Consider the following 18,829-nt stretch of genomic DNA (forward strand, 5'->3'; position numbering starts at 1 on the left):
ACACGGTTTCAATTGCAACGGAAAGTCGACTGGACGAGCTGGTTCAACGGTTTTGGTCTCTTGAGGAAGTACCAATGGCTGCTAAGTTGTCACCTGAGGAGGAATTGTGTGAGCAGCATTATGCTCAGACTACAACAAGAGATTCATCTGGAAGGTATGTGGTCAGACTCCCGTTTCGTGAAAACGTAAGCAAGCTTGGTGAAACGAGACAACATGCGCTACATCGATTTCAGCAGTTAGAAAAGCGGTTGAACAGTAACGAAAGATTGAAAGGCGAATACGATTGTTTCATCGACGAGTACATTGGACTCAATCATTGCCGAGAGATATTTGAACCAGAGGCAAGCAGTAAACCAAACTGCTTCTTGCCGCACCATGCGGTTTTCAAGCCGACGTCATCATCAACGAAGTTACGCACAGTGTTTGATGCGTCAGCGAAATCTTCTTCGGGACTCTCACTGAACGACGTGTTGATGACAGGTCCGATCGTTCAGGATTCGCTATTAGACATCACGATGCGATTCCGGATTCACCAGTACGTGTTTATTTTTGATATACCTAAGATGTACAGGCAAATTACAATGTCAGCAGATGATACTAAATTTTTGCGGGTTTTTTATCGTCAGCAATCAACAGAGCCGGTTCGCACATTTGAATTGACCACAGTAACATACGGAACGGCATCTGCCCCTTTTGCAGCAACTCGAACGCTGAAGCAACTCGTACAGGATGAAGGCAATCAGTTTCCCATAGCCGCCGAAATTATTCTGCATGATTTCTACATTGACGATACATTGACCGGTGGTGACACGATAGACTTTATCAAAACGGCAGCGGATCAGCTAGTGCATCTACTGAAGCGTGGGGGATTCCATCTACATAAATGGTGTTCCAACTCTGAGGAGTTTTTGCAAGCGATTCCGGATGAACTACAAGAAAAACGAACGTCATTAGAAATCTGTGGAGCAAACGATGTAATCAAGACATTGGGATTATTATGGAATCCTTAAACAGATGAATTCTATTTCCGGATTAACCCTGTTGTGGGGCAGGCTGTAATTACAAAACGCCATATTCTTTCCGAAGTTTCGAAAACTTTTGATCCACTGGGTCTGTTGGCACCATCTATCGTACTTTGCAAACTGTTAATTCGTGATTTGTGGAGGTTGGGAGTTGCTTGGGACGAAGAAGTGCCTCCCGACCAAATCAATTCCTGGATGAAGTATTTGGCCAGTTTGAAAAGATCAGAGGGACTGAAAATTAGCCGATGCGTTCTCTCAGCAAACCGTGTTAGTATCGAGCTGCATGCCTTTTCGGATGCATCTTTCTCTGCATACGGGGCGTGTGTATATATAATGTCAATTCTCCCTGATGGTAACGCCGAACTTCATCTGCTGACAAGCAAATCAAGAGTTGCTCCGAAGCAAACGATCCCACGTCTCGAGTTATGCGGATTTTTGTTGATGACTCGATTGATTACTGTTGTTATTTCGGCACTGAAGCTGAACTTCGACAAGGTGGTTTTATGGACGGATTCCACCATCGTATTATGCTGGCTACACAAATCCCCCCACGACCTTAACACTTTTGTGTCTAATCGTGTTGCGGAAATCAACCGGTCAACTACGGAATTTGAACGCAAGTACGTCGAATCAAAATCGAATCCGGCTGATATGCTGTCGCGCGGTGTTTACCCTGAAGAGTTGAAGAATAGTGACGTTTGGTGGCATGGGCCTACTTTTCTAAGAAATTCACCATATATCGAATTTGAAACGACAGAAGTGATTGAAATTCCAGATATAAAGAAGCTTGTTTGTGTCGCATACGAAAGGCCTCAGGAGCTACATGTTCTTACAAGGTTTAGATCATTCAATCGTTTGCGACGAGTCATGGCATTTGTGGCTCGATTCATCAGAAAGACAAGGAAAATTCGCATTGCCAACGATCATCAAACGTTCCCTACTGTTGAAGAATATCAGGTGAGTTTGGATTTGATAGTGAAGGCGGTTCAGGCATCATGCTTTCCAGAAGAAATAAACCAAATCGAGAAATTTCATCTAACCGGCGAACCTAAACATAAATACGTCGGTAAGCTGCGGAATCTCAACCCTACATTGGAATCCGGTATCCTGAGAGTTGGAGGGCGGATCAAACACGCTAATCTTACATTTGAACAACGCCATCCTGCTATTCTACCTTCGAATCACCACGTCCACGTGACGAGAATGATCATTGACGACCTACATCATAGGTATCTACACATTGGTGCAAATGGGTTGTTATCTCTTCTTCGCCAAAGATTTTGGATGCTTGATGGTCGGAACCGAGTACAACAACATTTGAGGAAATGCGTACGTTGCTTCAGGGCTAATCCTTCCAAGCTTTCACGATTCATGGGCGATCTAGCTTCTTATCGCGTTACTCGAGCTGATGTTTTTTCACGAGTCGGAGTTGACTATGCAGGACCATTCTGTATCAAGACTGGCAATCCACGTAAACCGACCATCATGAAGGGATACATAGCACTGTTTGTGTGTTTATCATCTAAGGCTATTCATATGGAGTTGGCGGTTGATCTCTCCAGTCAAGCATTCATCAACGTCCTGAAGCGTTTCGTTTCAAGAAGAGGAGTACCCACCACAATTCTGTCAGGCAATGGTACTAACTTTATAGGTGCCAATTCTGAGCTTCACAAACTGTATCAGTTGTTCCGGAGTGAAGCTACAATCGAGGCGGTCAGAAACTATTGCCTGCCGCTGGAAATTAATTGGAAATTCATTCCTGCTCGTTCCCCTGAATTCGGCGGCGTATGGGAAGCAGGAGTAAAATCTGCGAAACACCACATCAGACGACTAGTTGGCGAATCGAGGATTGAGTTTCTAGTTGCTTCCAATCAAGGATTGAGTTTCTACGGAAACTGCAAGGCGAGGGAGAATGTTCAGGTGTAAACGGTCATTTGGAATGTATATCCTTAAATTGGTAACCCTATACTTTATTGTTTTTTAATTATTATTTTTTTGACGTTGTACTGAATGAGTTTTTGGACCGACGCGAAGAATAAAACACGTTTCGAACCTTTTTTAATATACAGTCCGTTTTTATTCCCAGAAAACTGAAGAATAACCCGTACAACGGGCCTCAATTCTAATATGAAGTTGGCAATGGTACTTGAGACATAATTAAACTAGTTGGTGGTTTCCATACCACTAACCAAGCCGTCCACAACCAGGGCGTTAGGCAAGAAGATTCACGCTTCGATTGTGTGCTGTTCAATAGATGGTCTTCCTTTCTCCCTTTCAACCTCTATCGCTTCATACTTGTTCGCGCCCTAGCGAACGGCTTTCAATCTGATGATTTTCAATTATCTTTCGATTATCTACTCCCTCATACTTTGAGTAGAAATGACCGATAAACAAATCATTAACTATTTTTAGTAAATCGCAGTGTTACCAGAACATCAACGGTACTCCAAACTATTCTTGAGTTCAGATCTTGGAGGTCTACAAGATCAACAGAGTAATTCATAGGTTCCTTGTGTGTTAGTTGTAGAAACCTCATTAGACATCATTACATCAGTATTTAAAAAATTCAACATTCCCAGAATAGCTATGGTACTCCAAACCATTCTTGAGATCAGATATTGAAGGTCTACCACACCAATAGAGTGATTCATACGGTCCTGAGTTTGTGTGTTAGTTGAAGCAACCGCATGGGACATCATTACACCAGTATATACAAATCACAACATTCCAAGAGTTCCTGCGGTACTCCAAATCATTCTTGAGTTCAAATATTGGAGGTCTTCAAGACCAACAGAGTGATTCATAGGTTTCCGAGCTTGTGTGTTAGTTGGTGAAGCCCCATGGGACATTATTACGTCAGTATGTAAAAAAATTACATTCTCAGAATATCGAAGATACTCCAAAGCATTCTTGAGTTTAAATCTTGGAGGTGTATAAGATCAACAGAGTAATTCAAAAGGTTCCCGAGCTTGTGTATTAGTTGCAGAAGCCCCATGGCACATCATTACATTACAGTATATAAGAAATTCAACATTCTCAGAACAGCTACGGTACTCCAAACCATTCTTGAGTTCAGATATTGGAGGTCTACAACACCAACAGAGTGATTCATAGGGTTCTGAGATTGTGTGATAGTTGGATCAATCCCATGGGACATCATTACACCGATATACACAAATCACAACATTTTCAGAGTTCCTGTGGTACTCCAAATCATTCTTGAGTTCAGATATTGGAGGTCTACAAGACCAACAGAGTGATTCCTAGGTTTCCGAGCTTGTGTGTTAGTTGGTGAAGTACTATTTATCAACATTACACCAGTTTAAACGTAATACAATCATTACATCAGTATATAAGAAATTTAACATTCCCAGAATAGCTACGGTACTCCAAAGCATTCTTGAGTTCAGATATTGGAGGTCTACAAGACCAAAGGAGTGATTAATAGGTTTCCGAGCTTGTGTCTTAGTTGGTGAAGCCCCATGGGACATCATTACACCAGTATTTTGTATACAATTTTCCCAAAAAATTGACGACACTTCAAACCATTCTTGAATTCAGATGTAGGGGGTCTAAAAGACCAACAAATTGATTCAATGGTTGCAAAAACCTCATGAAACATCATTACACCAGTATATGGAAATTATAACATTCCCAGAATATCTTCGGTACTCCAGAGCATTCTTGAGTTCATATATTGGAGGTTTACAAGTTCAACAGAGTAATCCATAGGTTCTCGAGCTTGTATGTTAATTTTAGAAGCCCTATGGGACATCATTACACCAGCATATACAAATAATATTTACGATACCATGATGCTATGAGCTATTCCAACTCATAAAAATAGTTGAGTCATCGAGGATTTTCATGTTGATCGTTTTGAATGTTAAGATCTGTACTCAAGGACAGTTTGGAGTGTCGTAGATGTGAATAGAATTCTGTTGTGTGTCTGTAGCGATGCTACGAGATACCTTGGAGCTATTCCAACCTATAAAACTAGTAAGGACATCGAGGATCTTCATGTTAATCGATTTGAGTATTAAGATTTGTACTCAAGGATAGTTTGGAGTGTCGTAGATGTCGAACGAGTTATGTAGTTTGTCTGTAATGGTGTAATGAAGTCCTGTATAACTCCACAGGACTGTATAACTCATAAAAATAGTTGAGACACCGGAGATCTTCATGTTGATCGATTTGAATATTAAGATCTGTATTCAAGGATAGTTTGGAGTGTTGTAGATATTGAACGAATTCTGTAGTTTGTCTGTAATGGTGTAATGGATATTCTTCCCTCCCCCTTCATACGGGAGCTTGGCAGAAGGAAGGTCGTGTGATATGTGCCATCACAAATATTGCCCTCCGCTCGCTTTCAAATCGACTTCTATAAAAACATTCTTCATGCCTGCCGTATCCTAACGGAACTATCAATTCTATACTTTCGCCTCTAATTCTATCATGAACATGTACGTCCAAGTTTGGAAGATGATATTAGCATTTCCATATCAAGAAATATATAATTTCGGCACACGAGCAACGCAACAGTTTTAATTATCGAGTGTAATCTTTTCTTTTTATTAAAAGCCGTTAAACAACTGATTATGAACCTAAACCTGCTTTTTTATTCAAGGTAGTATGAATTGTTCTTATTGGTTCCTTTAATTCAATCACCATCTGAGTTGACAGTGGCCGTCTAAAGTGTCTCGTACTTGACTCAATTATATATTTTTGTTTGTTATTAACGTTATAGGGTGGGTGGTGGTCTTTTACACCAATTAAGGCATTATGAAATATTAAAACTTAATCATCATTCATCATGCGCTCCAGGGACATACAAAGTCGTTTTGTGGCTAAAGGGACCCAAGTCCTCGTAACGACGCATATACTGCATGGTTAGTGTTGCAACGACATCATCGTTGAAAGGCTATCAAGCATCAGCATCTTCTTACCATTTATATCATCACGTTTCGAGCAAGTACTAACCGCTCTTATGTTGTTGACAGCCATTTAAAAAGCCAATCGTCGGATTTACCCGTCACAACATTGTGTGGGCGACGGACGAATCAAGCATTTCGTGCTCTCCGTTTTGGTTTCCACCGCATGAAACAATCCCCGATCTTATTTTGTTATGACACGGATTCGAAAACACCACTAAGCCAAAGAAAACAAAATAAGCCCTACCTTGGTGGTGATGCTCGGGAGTGGTAATTGTGATCGGGATATCGTTGGGATCCAACGCACCGCCGCTCGATGTGCCGATGTGACTGCCTGTGACATGCCCACTGCTGTTGTGGTTGGTGCTGCTGCTACTGTTGGCTCCGGTTCCGGGTGTGGTAGGGGGACTTTCCAGGGGAGGCGAGTTCTCCCGAACACACGACATCAATCCGGCTGACATCTGTAAGATACACGATCCAAAACAAGAACGAACAAAGTGGTGAGGTGTGTGGCTATTTAGAAACGCAGATGAAATAAATCATAAATTGGGAGCATAAGTACGACTAAATTTAACACATGCACAGTAACAGAAATTGACGGAAGAACAGTAACTTAACGAGGCACCAAATAAGATATGGACAATAAACTTGTCGACTGTGGGTGCAACAGGGAAGCCATGCTATGCTTTTAAAATATATATGTTGAAGGCAAATGATAGGTCTCGTAGAGGGTTCATAGCGTTGACCAACAGCATATGGAATCAATCTTCATTGAATATATGACGTCTACGTTCCTGCACTGGGATTGACTGTGTTCTGCATATCGTTTGAGGAAGTTGGAAGAACGAGTGTTTGGACGGTTGCTTCATGGCTGTGATTTGAAACTAGTCGTTCTCTGGCTCGCGGTGAAGAACGTTCGTTTATGGGTCATTTGATAAACAATGATTATGACTCACGCTATCGGTTACGTCGTGATAGAAGCAAAAAGCAAAATATAATATCTTATGATCGCGGTTTAGATTTTTATGAAGTTCTATGTATCCATCCTATCGGTAAATTTCTTCCCGGTAATCAAAGAATGCAATTGTCACTGAAAAATGCAAAAAAATAGCGATAATTTTTTTAAATTTTATTTGCTAATTATCTAATACATCTATTCATTGCTTAGACTAGGTATTTCGTGTTTTCTTAACACCATCATCCTTATTTGCTATGACTCATTTTCAATTATTATTAATACATTTCAATTGCCTCTGGTAGTTAGGATTGGTTGAATTGAACCATGTAGGAATTACAATGTTTTCAACTTAAACTAAACATAACCTAATTTATACTAAGGATACAAGGAGCTAATCTTTGCAATAGAAGATTTCAATGATTTTTGACTAAAATTGGAAATTATTTTATTGGACATTGTTGCAATGTCTCAATAATAGAAATTCTATGAAGTTCATTGGTACTATACCACGAAGGCAACTTCAGAATAATTTTCAAAATTTGAATTTTGTATCCTCTGAAGTGCCTTCTTTCTGGTATTGCAGCAACGGTTCGTGGAGGAGGCGAATAAACCGCGAGTTACATCAGCTGTTGGGAGAGCCATCCATCGTTCACACATATTCAGAAAGTCGGACAGTTCTCCGGTAAAAATGGTTCTCGATAACGATCCGACGGGAACAAGAAGGCGAAGTGCACAAAGTGCGAAGAAGCTGAACGGAGAAGACTTTTATGTACTGCACAGGTCACTCCGGCCTTAGTCTGGTAATAAATAAATAGGGGTACCTCGGACAAGAATGGGTATTGGCGGATGTATTACAATTTCAATAGAAACCTATTGATTTTTTTTTCCAAGTTCGTTTATTTGGTAGGCTCAGGCGTGTATAACACTTTACGGAGCCACGTTTCTTTGTGATATGTACAATCGACATAACCTTATTATTAAATTAGTAAGAGAGGGAAATAAGCCAACGTACTCGTGGTGACTCGAGGTTAGGTTTACAATGTTTAAGGATGGATGGGGATTAGGATTCGGGAATCAGGGAATCATCATAATCAAGGAATTTCAGCAGCTCATCCGGTCATTTGGCATCGGGGACGATGTGGTGTGTCGTCGTGCTCGAAAAATGGTTCGCATGGGAGCATCTTCCGGACGGCCAGAGCTACGGCGCTCTACGGGACAGAAAGACAGAGACAAAACAAAAAAAAAACTTCGAAGAAAAGAAAAAAAACAAAAGTATTAGACTTTTATGTCAGAGGAACAAAGAAAACTATAAATGGCTTGCATATAGACCACATCACGATCCCCCAAAACACCTCTTATCTCCTGGAAGGGTTGTTTACCTCGGGCCACTAGGGTATCCAATAATTGCTCTCTGGAGACGTCGTTTTCCGAGCAGAACCAAACTACGTGATCGATGTCATCATAACCGGCTCCGCACCTACATAAGTTGCTATCGACAAGGTTTATTCTGTACAGATGTGCGTTTAGTGAATAGTGATTGGACATAAGTCTCGACATCACGCGAATGAAGCCTCGACTTAAGTCCTCACCTCTGAACCACGCTCGCCCAGAAACTTGAGGAATTATAGAGAATAGCCACCGTCCAAGTTCGTTGTGTGTCCTATTTCTTTGCCAACTTTGAAGAGTACTCTGACGGACTAATGGTAAAAACTCGTTGCTCGAGAATTGTCTATCATAAACCTCACCTTCCTGTGCGCCCACCTTTGCCAGCGAGTCTGCCTTCTCATTGCCGTGGATTGAGCAGTGAGAAGGGACCCAAACAAAGGTAATCTTGAATGATCTTTCGACCAAAACACGCATCTGCTCTCTTATGTTTGTAAGAAAGTAAGATGCGTGCTTAACAGGTTTCATCGACCGGAGTGCCTCGATAGAACTAAGACTATCCGAGAAGATGAAATAATGGTCTACGGGCTGATTGGAAATTATCCCTAAAGCGAAGTTAATTGCTGCCAGCTCAGCAACATAAACCGAACACGGTTCCTGAAGTTTTCGGAAGGTGGTTGAAGTGACATTGAAAACACCGAAGCCAGTGGATCCGTTAATGCGAGAACCATCAGTGAAATATCTGTTGTTGCAATTGACATGTTCATATTTTTCAGAAAAAATGGAGGGAATTGAAAGATTTCGAAGATGATCTGGTATTCCTTGAATAGCATGTTTCATGGACAGATCGTATTCAATTGAGAAACTGTCATTGGTGAAGTCAACTCGAGGGGGAGTATAACATGGAAGACAAAGATCTGACGATATGTAGTTGAGATAAACTCTTAGGAATCTTGACCGATGAATCAGTTCAAGCATATTATCGAAGTTATGTAAGACAAGTTTGTTACTTGTTCCACATTTGATTAATATTCTTAATGAGAGCTCCCAGTAACGGTGCTTTAAAGGAGTGACTCCAGCAAGCACCTCCAGGCTCATGTTATGCGTTGAATGCATACAGCCAAGGGCAATACGCAAACAACGATATTGAATTCGTTCCAATTTAATTAGGTGGCAATCAGCTGCTGAAAGGAAGCAGAAAGAGCCGTACTCTAAAACAGAGAGAATAGTCGTTCTATATAGTTTGATGAGGTCTTCCGGGTGAGCACCCCACCATGTTCCGGAGATAAAACGTAGGAAATGGATCCTTTTCCGGCATTTCTCTATCAAATACTCAATATGAAGTCTCCAGGTGCATTTAGAATCAAACACGACCCCAAGGTATTTAGAAGATAAAGATTGGTTGATGTCATCATTCAACAGCTTTAGTTTCAGTTGAGCAGGGTACCGCTTCTTAGTAAACACAACCAACTGAGTTTTTTGCGGTGAAAACTCGATCCCCAAATGTCTGGCCCAAACAGTCAGATTATCCAGGGTACTTTGCAATGGTCCTTGCAAGACAGCTGCACTTGGACCTCTTAGAGAGACCACGGCATCATCTGCAAGTTGTCTGAGCGTGCATTGTCCTTCCAAACAATTGTCAATATCTTTAACATAGAAATTATAAAGCAAGGGACTTAAACATGATCCTTGGGGAAGGCCCATGTAGCTAGTTCTGGAAGTTGTCAGAGTGCCGAGTGTGAAGTTCATTTGTTTTTCTGACAACAAATTGTACAAGAAATTGTTCAAAATAACGGGTAATCCACTACTGTGCAGATTGTCTGACAGTACTTCTATGGAAACTGAATCGAAAGCGCCCTTAATATCCAAGAATACTGAAGCCAATTGCTCCTTGTGCGCAAAGGCCAGCTGTATATCTGAAGAGAGCAACGCCAGACAATCGTTTGTTCCTTTACCCTTACGAAATCCAAACTGAGTATTTGAGAGTAATGCATTATGTTCAACCCAATGGTCGATTCTTGAAAGGATCATTTTTTCCAATAATTTTCTCATGCATGAAAGCATGGCAATCGGTCGGTAGGAATTGTAATTAGACGCTGGTTTCCCAGGCTTTTGAATAGCTATTACTTTCACCTGTCGCCATTCAGGTGGCACAATGTTGTACTCCATGAAACAGTTGTACAGGTCAAGTAATCGTCTTTTTGCGATATCTGGGAGGTTTCTAAGAAGATTGAATTTGATGTTATCGCATCCCGGAGCAGAGTTATTCGATGAATGAAGAGACATAGAAAGTTCCAGCATTGAGAATGGTCCACCCAAAGAACCGGGATCAGTGACTGATTCTCGAAATAGCGGTTCTGCTGGTACGGAATCTGGACAGACCTTTTTTGCGAAGTTGAATATCCATCGATTGGAGTATTCTTCACTCTCGTTGGTGGAAATGCGGTTCCGCATGTTGCGGGCCGTTTTCCAAAGTGTTGTCATTGAGGTTTCTCGTGATAGTCCCTCGACAAAACGTCGCCAGCAGCTACGTTTTTTTGCCTTGAGAAGATTTTTGAGCTTTCTTTCAAGCCTCAAATACTCTTCAAAAAGCTCGGATCTTCCGTGTTTACGGAAGGCTTTGAAGGCATCAGATTTCTCAGAATACAACTTAGTACATTCATCATCCCATCCAGGAGTGGCTGGTCTTCTGATGACAGATGCACTTGGAACGGGTCGTTTCTGAGCTTCTAGTGCGCTTTTTTGAATCAACTCAATAAGGAATCGATATTCATCCAGTGGTGGAAGAGTATCAGTTGATTCAATACCAATTTTAACCGCCGATGCAAATTTTTGCCAGTCAATGTTCTTCGTGAGATCGAAAGGAACATTAACTGGCTCAGATTGTTGATAGCCACTCTTAATTGTGGTGACTATCGGCATATGGTCACTACCATGGGGATCTTGAATTACCTTCCACGTGCAATCTAATGATAGTGAATTTGAACATAAAGACAGATCAATACGGCTTTGTTGACCATTTGGTCCTATTCGAGTTACTTCACCTGTGTTCAAAATATTCAAATTGAAATCGTCACACAAATCATAGAAAATAGGCGCTCTATAATCGTCATACGTTTCACCCCATCCAATACCATGTGCGTTCATATCACCCAATATCAATACTGGAGATGATAGAAGGGAGACTGCGCTCCAAAGCTGTCGACGATTAAGAGATGCGTTTGGTGGAATATAAACTGAAGCTATGCAAAGGTCTTTATTCTTTACATTTACTTGGCAAGCGACGATTTCTAAGCCATTAACAACCGGAATGGGAATTCTGTAGAAGGAGTAGCATTTTTTGATCCCCAAAAGAACGCCACCATAGTGGTCATCCCGATCTTGGCGAATAATGTTAAAATCGTGGAAGTTGATTTCATCTTCAGAAGAAAGCCATGTTTCACAAAGAGCAAATACATCACAATCAGAATTGCGAATCAAAAACTTGAACACGTCCAATTTATTTTTTAGACTATGACAGTTCCACTGCAGCACAGTGATTGTATCTTGTATGGCCGTATTATCCATCGAAAGATACAATTTCTGCAAGAAGGGGCCATGAAACAGTCAACTGCTTCAGATAACTTTCCACTGTTGGAATAAAGAGGTCAATGATTGGCCTCAATGAATCCGGAATATTGAAAAGATTCAAAAAGCGGTCCACGAGGTCCTTAAAGGATATAAATCCTCGCTTGGACGAGATTCTCTTTTCGGAAGTGCGAGTAGCATTTTCCTTTTCATTGATAATCCTAGCCGGATGTTTCTTAGGAACATCGGTTTTAGGCAATGGCGGGAATGTCTTAGAGCAGCAGGGATCTGCAGTGAAGACTGGTTGCTTCGGGATTTTAAATAATCCCCCATTACCTTCAGATTTTGCCAAGCATTTATGGATGACTTTTGTTTTCTTACGGCGCAATCCCGGGGAAGACGGTTGCTTCCTCTTTTCGGGCGCGTGTACCTCCGAAGAATCATCCATATCGGCTGCGTCAGAGTCCGATTCATCAATGGAGATGGAATCATAATAGTCACTTACTTGAACGGCAGCTGAAGAAGCAGTCTTTGCGGTGGCAGTGGCGGATGTGTCTTGCGCTTTAACCATTTCCGCATAAGACTGCTTGGAGCGCTGTACTAACGAGCGCTTCACTTTTTGGGTGCGTTTTCTGTACACCGGGCAATCTTGCAAACCATGGGCAGGATCCAAACCACAATAAGCACATTTTGTGGCTTGTTGCTGACAGGTATCCTCCCGATGTCTTTGGAAACATTTACCACAAAGTGGTTTGTTGTCACAAAACTCGGCAGTGTGACCTAATTGTTTGCAGTTGGTACAATTAAATACCCTTGGTACAAACAAACGCACCGGAAACAACATATTCTCGATATCTACATATTTTGGGAGCATCGAACCGGCGAACGTCACCCGAAGCGAGCCTGACTTAGAATATACCTTTTTGCCGTCTACCATGGCTGCTGAATGCAATTCCTTGCAATCCAAAATATCCACGGTAGACTCCATTGCGTTCTTCAAGCGGCCTTTTCCCGCAAGTACATCCTTGCAAGTCAGGCTCGCTGCGTTGATCACACCTTCTATTTCGACCTCCCGCGAGGGGACATAAACTAAATATTCAATATTGTACGCCCTGTCGCCAGCAATTTCATTCGCCACCTGGTATGTAGGTGCGGTGATGCGTAGTTTGTTTCTGTTGATGTGATTGAAATCAAGCTTCGTAAAACGACGCGTCAAGTCTCGTTTGATGCCGAGAAAATCTAGGCTTTTCGCTTTCTGCCGAAAGTAAACAACCCAAGGGCCAGGCGAAGATGCCTTGTAAAATCGTGTGCGAACCTCTTTTGGTGGCACATCACCTCCCACAGTCTCTGCTTCCATTCTCACCCCGAAAGGTGGAAGGACAATTCTGGCTTATACTAACTTCAAACTAATACCAAATCAGAAAAAAAATGAAAAAAAAACTAATTCAGTTGATTTAAATCAGTCCCGCTTCAAAAGGGAGACCAATAAAACAAAATCTGCCACTTATCTGCGCTGCTGCTGTAGGTAGCAGCAGAAACAATAGCCTGCTTCACTGGCGTCGCCAGAAGCAGCTACTTCGCTCGCCGACAGTGATCGCCTTGGATCCGTAGGTAGGCACCACACAATAGACTCGCACTACCGAACAACACCCGCGATGAGACACAGCACACACGTCTGGCTCGTTCGAACTATCGGCACGGAATGTAAACCTATTGATACAGCTTTACATATTTCAAAATGTTAGTACATGTTTTGCATGACGATCAACGAATCTGATACTTCTGAATCTTGCCCATCCTAACCAGCACAGTGTATGAAGATCAAAAGGAAAAAAAACGTCGAATTAACAAATATTAAAAATCCTCAATGTATCTACCTGATCGAGTCAAAATGTTGAATAAGATAGTAAGAATACAATTCAGATGAAAAATCTAGAATTTTAAATTTCGGAAGCATTCATTTGAAAGACACGAAGTCCCTTTTCCAAAAAGCGTAGTAGCTTCATTGCAAGAGGCTTGAAAGCCTCCTTCTAAGTAACTCGGAAGCCTACACCAATGCAGCTTGAATGTTCTAAGAGGCTCCAAAGTCTTCGTTCAAAAGACTCCAAAGCCTCCACCTTTCAAGAAGCTCCTAAGCCTCCTTTCAAGAGACTATTTTAAGGCTAATTTAAGCCATATTTAAAGAGACTTCAAAGCCTCCTTTCAAGAGGCTCGGAAGCCTCCTTTCAAGAGGCTCGGAAGCCTCCTTTCAAGAGGCTCGGAAGCCTCCTTTCAAGAGGCTCGGAAGCCTCCTTTCAAGAGGCTCGGAAGCCTCCTTTCAAGAGGCTCGGAAGCCTCCTTTCAAGAGGCCTGGAAGCCTCCTTTCAAGAGGCTCAGGCCTCCCTTTCAAGAGGCTCAGAAGCCTCCTTTCAAGAGGCTCAGCCTCCTTCAAGAGGCTCAGAAGCCTCCTTTCAAGAGGCTCAGAAGCCTCCTTTCAAGAGGCTCAGGCCTCCTTTCAAGAGGCTCAGCCTCCTTTCAAGAGGCCTGGAAGCCTCCTTCAAGAGTCTCGAGCCTCCTTTCAAGAGGCTCGGAAGCCTCCTTCAAGAGGCTCAGGCCTCCTTTCAAGAGGCCTCAAGCCTCCTTTCAAGAGGCTCAGCCTCCTTTCAAGAGGCTCAGGCCTCCTTTCAAGAGGCTCAGGAAGCCTCCTTCAAGAGGCCTGAAGCCTCCTTTCAAGAGGCTCAGGCCTCCTTTCAAGAGGCCTCAGAAGCCTCCTTTCAAGAGGCTCTCAAGCCTCCTTTCAAGAGGCTCAGAAGCCTCCTTTCAAGAGGCTCAGCCTCCTTCAAGAGGCCTCAAGCCTCCTTTCAAGAGGCTCAGAAGCCTCCTTTCAAGAGGCTCAGGCCTCCTTTCAAGAGGCCCGGAAGCCTCCTTCAAGAGGCTCAGAAGCCTCCTTTCAAGAGGCTGGAAGCCTCCTTTCAAGAGGCCCGGAAGCCTCCTTTCAAGAGGCCCAAGCCTCCTTTCAAGAGGCTTAGAAGCCTCCTTTCAAGAGGCCTCGAAGCCTCCTTTCATGAGGCCTCAGAGCCTCCTTTCAAGAGGCCTGGAAGCCTCCTTTCAAGAGGCTCAGAAGCCTCCTTTCAAGAGGCCTGGAAGCCTCCTTTCAAGAGGCCTGGAAGCCTCCTTTCAAGAGGCTCAGAAGCCTCCTTTCAAGAGGCCTGGAAGCCTCCTTTCAAGAGGCTCAGAAGCCTCCTTCAAGAGGCCTGGATGCCTCCTTTCAAGAGGCCTCAGATGCCTCCTTTCAAGAGGCTCAGATGCCTCCTTTCAAGAGGCTCAGATGCCTTCTTTCAAGAGGCTCAGAGCCTCCTTTCAAGAGGCCTGGAAGCCTCCTTTCAAGAGGCTCAGAAGCCTCCGTTCAAGAGGCTCAAGCCTCCTTTCAAGAGGCTCAGAAGCCTCCTTTCAAGAGGCTCAGAAGCCTCCTTTCAAGAGGCCTCGGAAGCCTCCTTTCAAGAGGCCTCAGAAGCCTCCTTTCAAGAGGCTCAGAAGCCTCCTTTCAAGAGGCCTCAAGCCTCCTTTCAAGAGGCTTGGAAGCCTCCTTTCAAGAGGCTCGGCAGCCTCCTTTCAAGAGGCTCGGAAGCCTCCTTTCAAGAGGCTCGGAAGCCTCCTTTCAAGAGGCTCGGAAGCCTCCTTTCAAGAGGCTCGGAAGCCTCCTTTCAAGAGGCTCGGAAGCCTCCTTTTAAAAGGCTCGGAAGCCTCCTTTCAAGAGGCTCGGAAGCCTCCTTTCAAGAGGCTCGGAAGCCTCCTTTCAAAGGTCTCGGAAGTCTAGCCGGAAGTCGGAAGCAAAGATCGTATCGGGATCAGTAGGTACAAGTAGCGCTGAGAAGCATTGTTGAAATTAAAATAGCTTTGGGTATTATTAAAAACTTCCTTCAGCAAAGAGAAAATAGAACCGCACAGCACGAAAGCATAATGCGGTCTAGACTTTCGCGATGATAATTATATGTTCAGTGAGATAAAAATGGAAACAGTTTCTTTATTTTCTTGCAATTCTACTTGCAATACTTTCTAGAAGAGAACAAACCAAAAATAGGGTAAAGTGCCCAATAGTGGACCCCCAACCAATAGTGGACCCTCCAGCCGTTTTTACATTATTACAGCACAATGTAAATATTTTGCTATGAAATTCCATCGGAAGAACCTATCTTACACTTTACAGTCCTATGATTTGATTACATGTGTTGGAAATGCTATGGAAAGTAAAATTAGATGATTTTTTACAATTCAATAAAAAATAAACACAAGAGTGTCCATTATAGGAATATTTTGGGGGGTCCACAATAGGGAAGAAGAACATCCCGAAACGAAACATGAAAATCAAATGAAGTGTCGACTATAGGGAAGCAATTTCCTATTATGGACCCCCAGGGGGTCTACTATGAAACGAAGAGGAATGTTCACACAACCGTACAGTAGCTTATGCGCCACCCCCTGATTAGGGGGACTACTGACGTGCTTTCGAATCCGGCTAAGACTCTTATCAAGGCGGGCTAATAGTGGTTCAAACACTCTTGCTCATCAAACGACCCAATCAAGAAGCGAACGAAACCTCTTGAACTAAAAATTAAATATATGCAAAACTACCCGGTAGAAAATTAAACTAAAAGTTAAGCCATTTGAATAAAAAAAACCCAGATCAATCCACCTAGCGTTGGTGGTGCCTTTCTCGCGCAATAAAAAAAATAAGAAAAACACATAAGAGAGGTCGAAATAGCACTTTAGGGGGATAGATTTTACTTTTTCCATCAATTCATATGCATTTGCGGTCATTTGAATGCATTGCTGCAACCTTTGAATTTTTCGTTTTTGAAATTTTTTTCTCTTTTTTTCCTTGGCAGAAAAACAATGTTTTTTCCATAACTTTGGAACGCAATGACCGATCGGGCCAATTTTCAATAGGAAACAACTAGACCACAATCTGCGTCGACTGCAATTTGTTGCGAGTAAATCGAATAATGTTAAGTACCAAAAAGTGTGTCTCACATTTTTGTACACACACACACACACACATACAGACATCATCTCAATTCGTCGAGCTGAGTCGATTGGTATATAACACTATGGGTGTCCGAACCTTCTATCAAAAGTTCGGTTTTGGAGCGATCCTATAGCCTTTACGTATACTTAGTATACGAGAAAGGCAAAAACAACGGAACTGAACTATATTAATTAGCAAATTTTTCTAATTGGAATTTCTCTTGCCGTTTACATTTATTGGCAGTTAAGGGCGTCCCTACTTAACTCTAGCCTTCCAGACCTTCTTCCCCAAACCCGCTTATCCGTGTGCGGCGTCTCGACGCGTCGTGTGCTGTTGGGTTGACTCGTTGGCGATCGCATGCATTCGTGCTGCGGCGACTTGATGTCTCTCTCTCTAGCTGCAAGGACCTACGCTCAGCTCAATAATATCGACAATCGCCCGTTTAGATTTGAATTTGTCTAGTGGCCTTTCAAATTCGAGTTCATCGCACGATTCGTTGGGCGTAATGGGTGGAATTTTCCGGTGAGTGGACTTTTACCCATATACTGGGTTATGCAGCGAGTGAACTCGGTCGTCGAAACGTCGGCGGCACAATCGAGCAGTTACGCGCGAACGTTAAGCTTGCCGGGCCTCGGTATGTGGCCGTCGATCACGTGGCATCTGATATGAGCAGCGTAGCAAGATTGTCGATAATACAAAAAGGCAGCTTGAGCTTGTCAAAACGGCGCAAGATGCACTTTACAGCTACCGATCCGAGAGAACTAAACGAGATGAGCACCAATCCGTACGATGGCCGACTGACGGTCCGGCCCGACCAAACACCCCACGTTGAGTAGGGATCCTAATCAACGTGAATTACATTTAGGTGATACTGATCACTACATGTGGTAATGTTGCTTACCTGGTCCTAACTTGTACTTATTTCTACAATGGTAGGTGCACTTTAATGGAATGACAACACAGGGGAACAAAATTTAACATTTCGCTGGTCCTCAGAATCAATTAATGTGTCTTCAGTAGATTTTGGCTCGCTGAATCCGAATCTGTCCTCAGATATGCTCTAACACGTCCAGATTTTGAGATATAGCTAGATTAATACCGCCAATTTGAAGAAATTGGCCTTTTTCGAAAGACTTTCATGAAGTATATAAACATAATTTTAGGTCAATCAATACCCGAAACGGTATAAGCACATCTGATCTAATGAATTTCCATCAGATTTGCACGTTACAATTGTTTTCTATTCGGTTTTCCTTGAATTTAAGTTCAGTGAATTTAATTTAAAAATATTCCGTGCAAGTCCATTTCAAAAACTTGCATGCAAACGCCATCACCACCAGTTCGAAGCCACCAAAAATTCAACAACATGCGGCCAGAGGAACTGGGTATGAACATGTTGAATGAAGTATAGAGATACTAGTCAGTTTGTAAATATATGTTTCATTCGACTTTCAATAAAATATCCATTATTTTTCATTGTATGTTCTACATGTCTCCTCCTCCTAAAATGTTGTTCTGCTCGATTTTTGGTTGTTTTTTTCGATCGATCAACTTTCACGTAAATCTGTTATCAACCAACGTAAATCTGTTATCATGTTGCAATTGTGTTGTGCTAGAATACAGTGCGAACATGATGATCCAGAAGGTTCCTTTCTTTTAATCAACAAGGAAACAGATCGGATTGAAATTTGAAAAAAATCAAATCTTCTACTAGATCTCTTACCAGAGCATTCAAGCCACATTGACTAATAAAATACATTCCAGCCCACGGAAAATAAGTTGAAACTTAAACATTTTGTAACTTCGTCGTAAATTTTCTCATTCATGCCGTTGTTTTGTTAAATTAGAGAAATATCAGAGTGCAGAATTGGCGGATCTTCCAACGATATGCTCGAGTAACTGTAACATGTTGAACAGCACACAAGTGGAGCGGAGCCCAAGTTTTTTTTTTCTGGCGCATAAC

The 18,829-nt window shown here is 42.4% G+C and overlaps 1 protein-coding gene across 11 annotated transcripts in view; it reads right to left on the bottom strand.

The window, feature by feature from the left end:
* LOC134224115 (bromodomain-containing protein DDB_G0280777) overlaps nt 1–18,829 on the bottom strand; it is a 379,875-nt gene that overhangs the window by 137,829 nt on the left and 223,217 nt on the right. For 10 of the 11 annotated variants that reach the window (XM_062703369.1, XM_062703368.1, XM_062703364.1 and 7 more), the window contains one exon: nt 6,201–6,414. In XM_062703369.1, coding sequence (XP_062559353.1) covers nt 6,201–6,414 — 214 coding nt within the window. The remainder of the gene's footprint in view (nt 1–6,200; nt 6,415–18,829) is intronic. The other variant, XM_062703372.1, reaches the window with a different exon arrangement.

The sequence above is a fragment of the Armigeres subalbatus genome, chromosome 3 (assembly GCF_024139115.2).
Source record: "Armigeres subalbatus isolate Guangzhou_Male chromosome 3, GZ_Asu_2, whole genome shotgun sequence".
In the NCBI taxonomy this organism is placed as follows: domain Eukaryota; kingdom Metazoa; phylum Arthropoda; class Insecta; order Diptera; family Culicidae; genus Armigeres; species Armigeres subalbatus.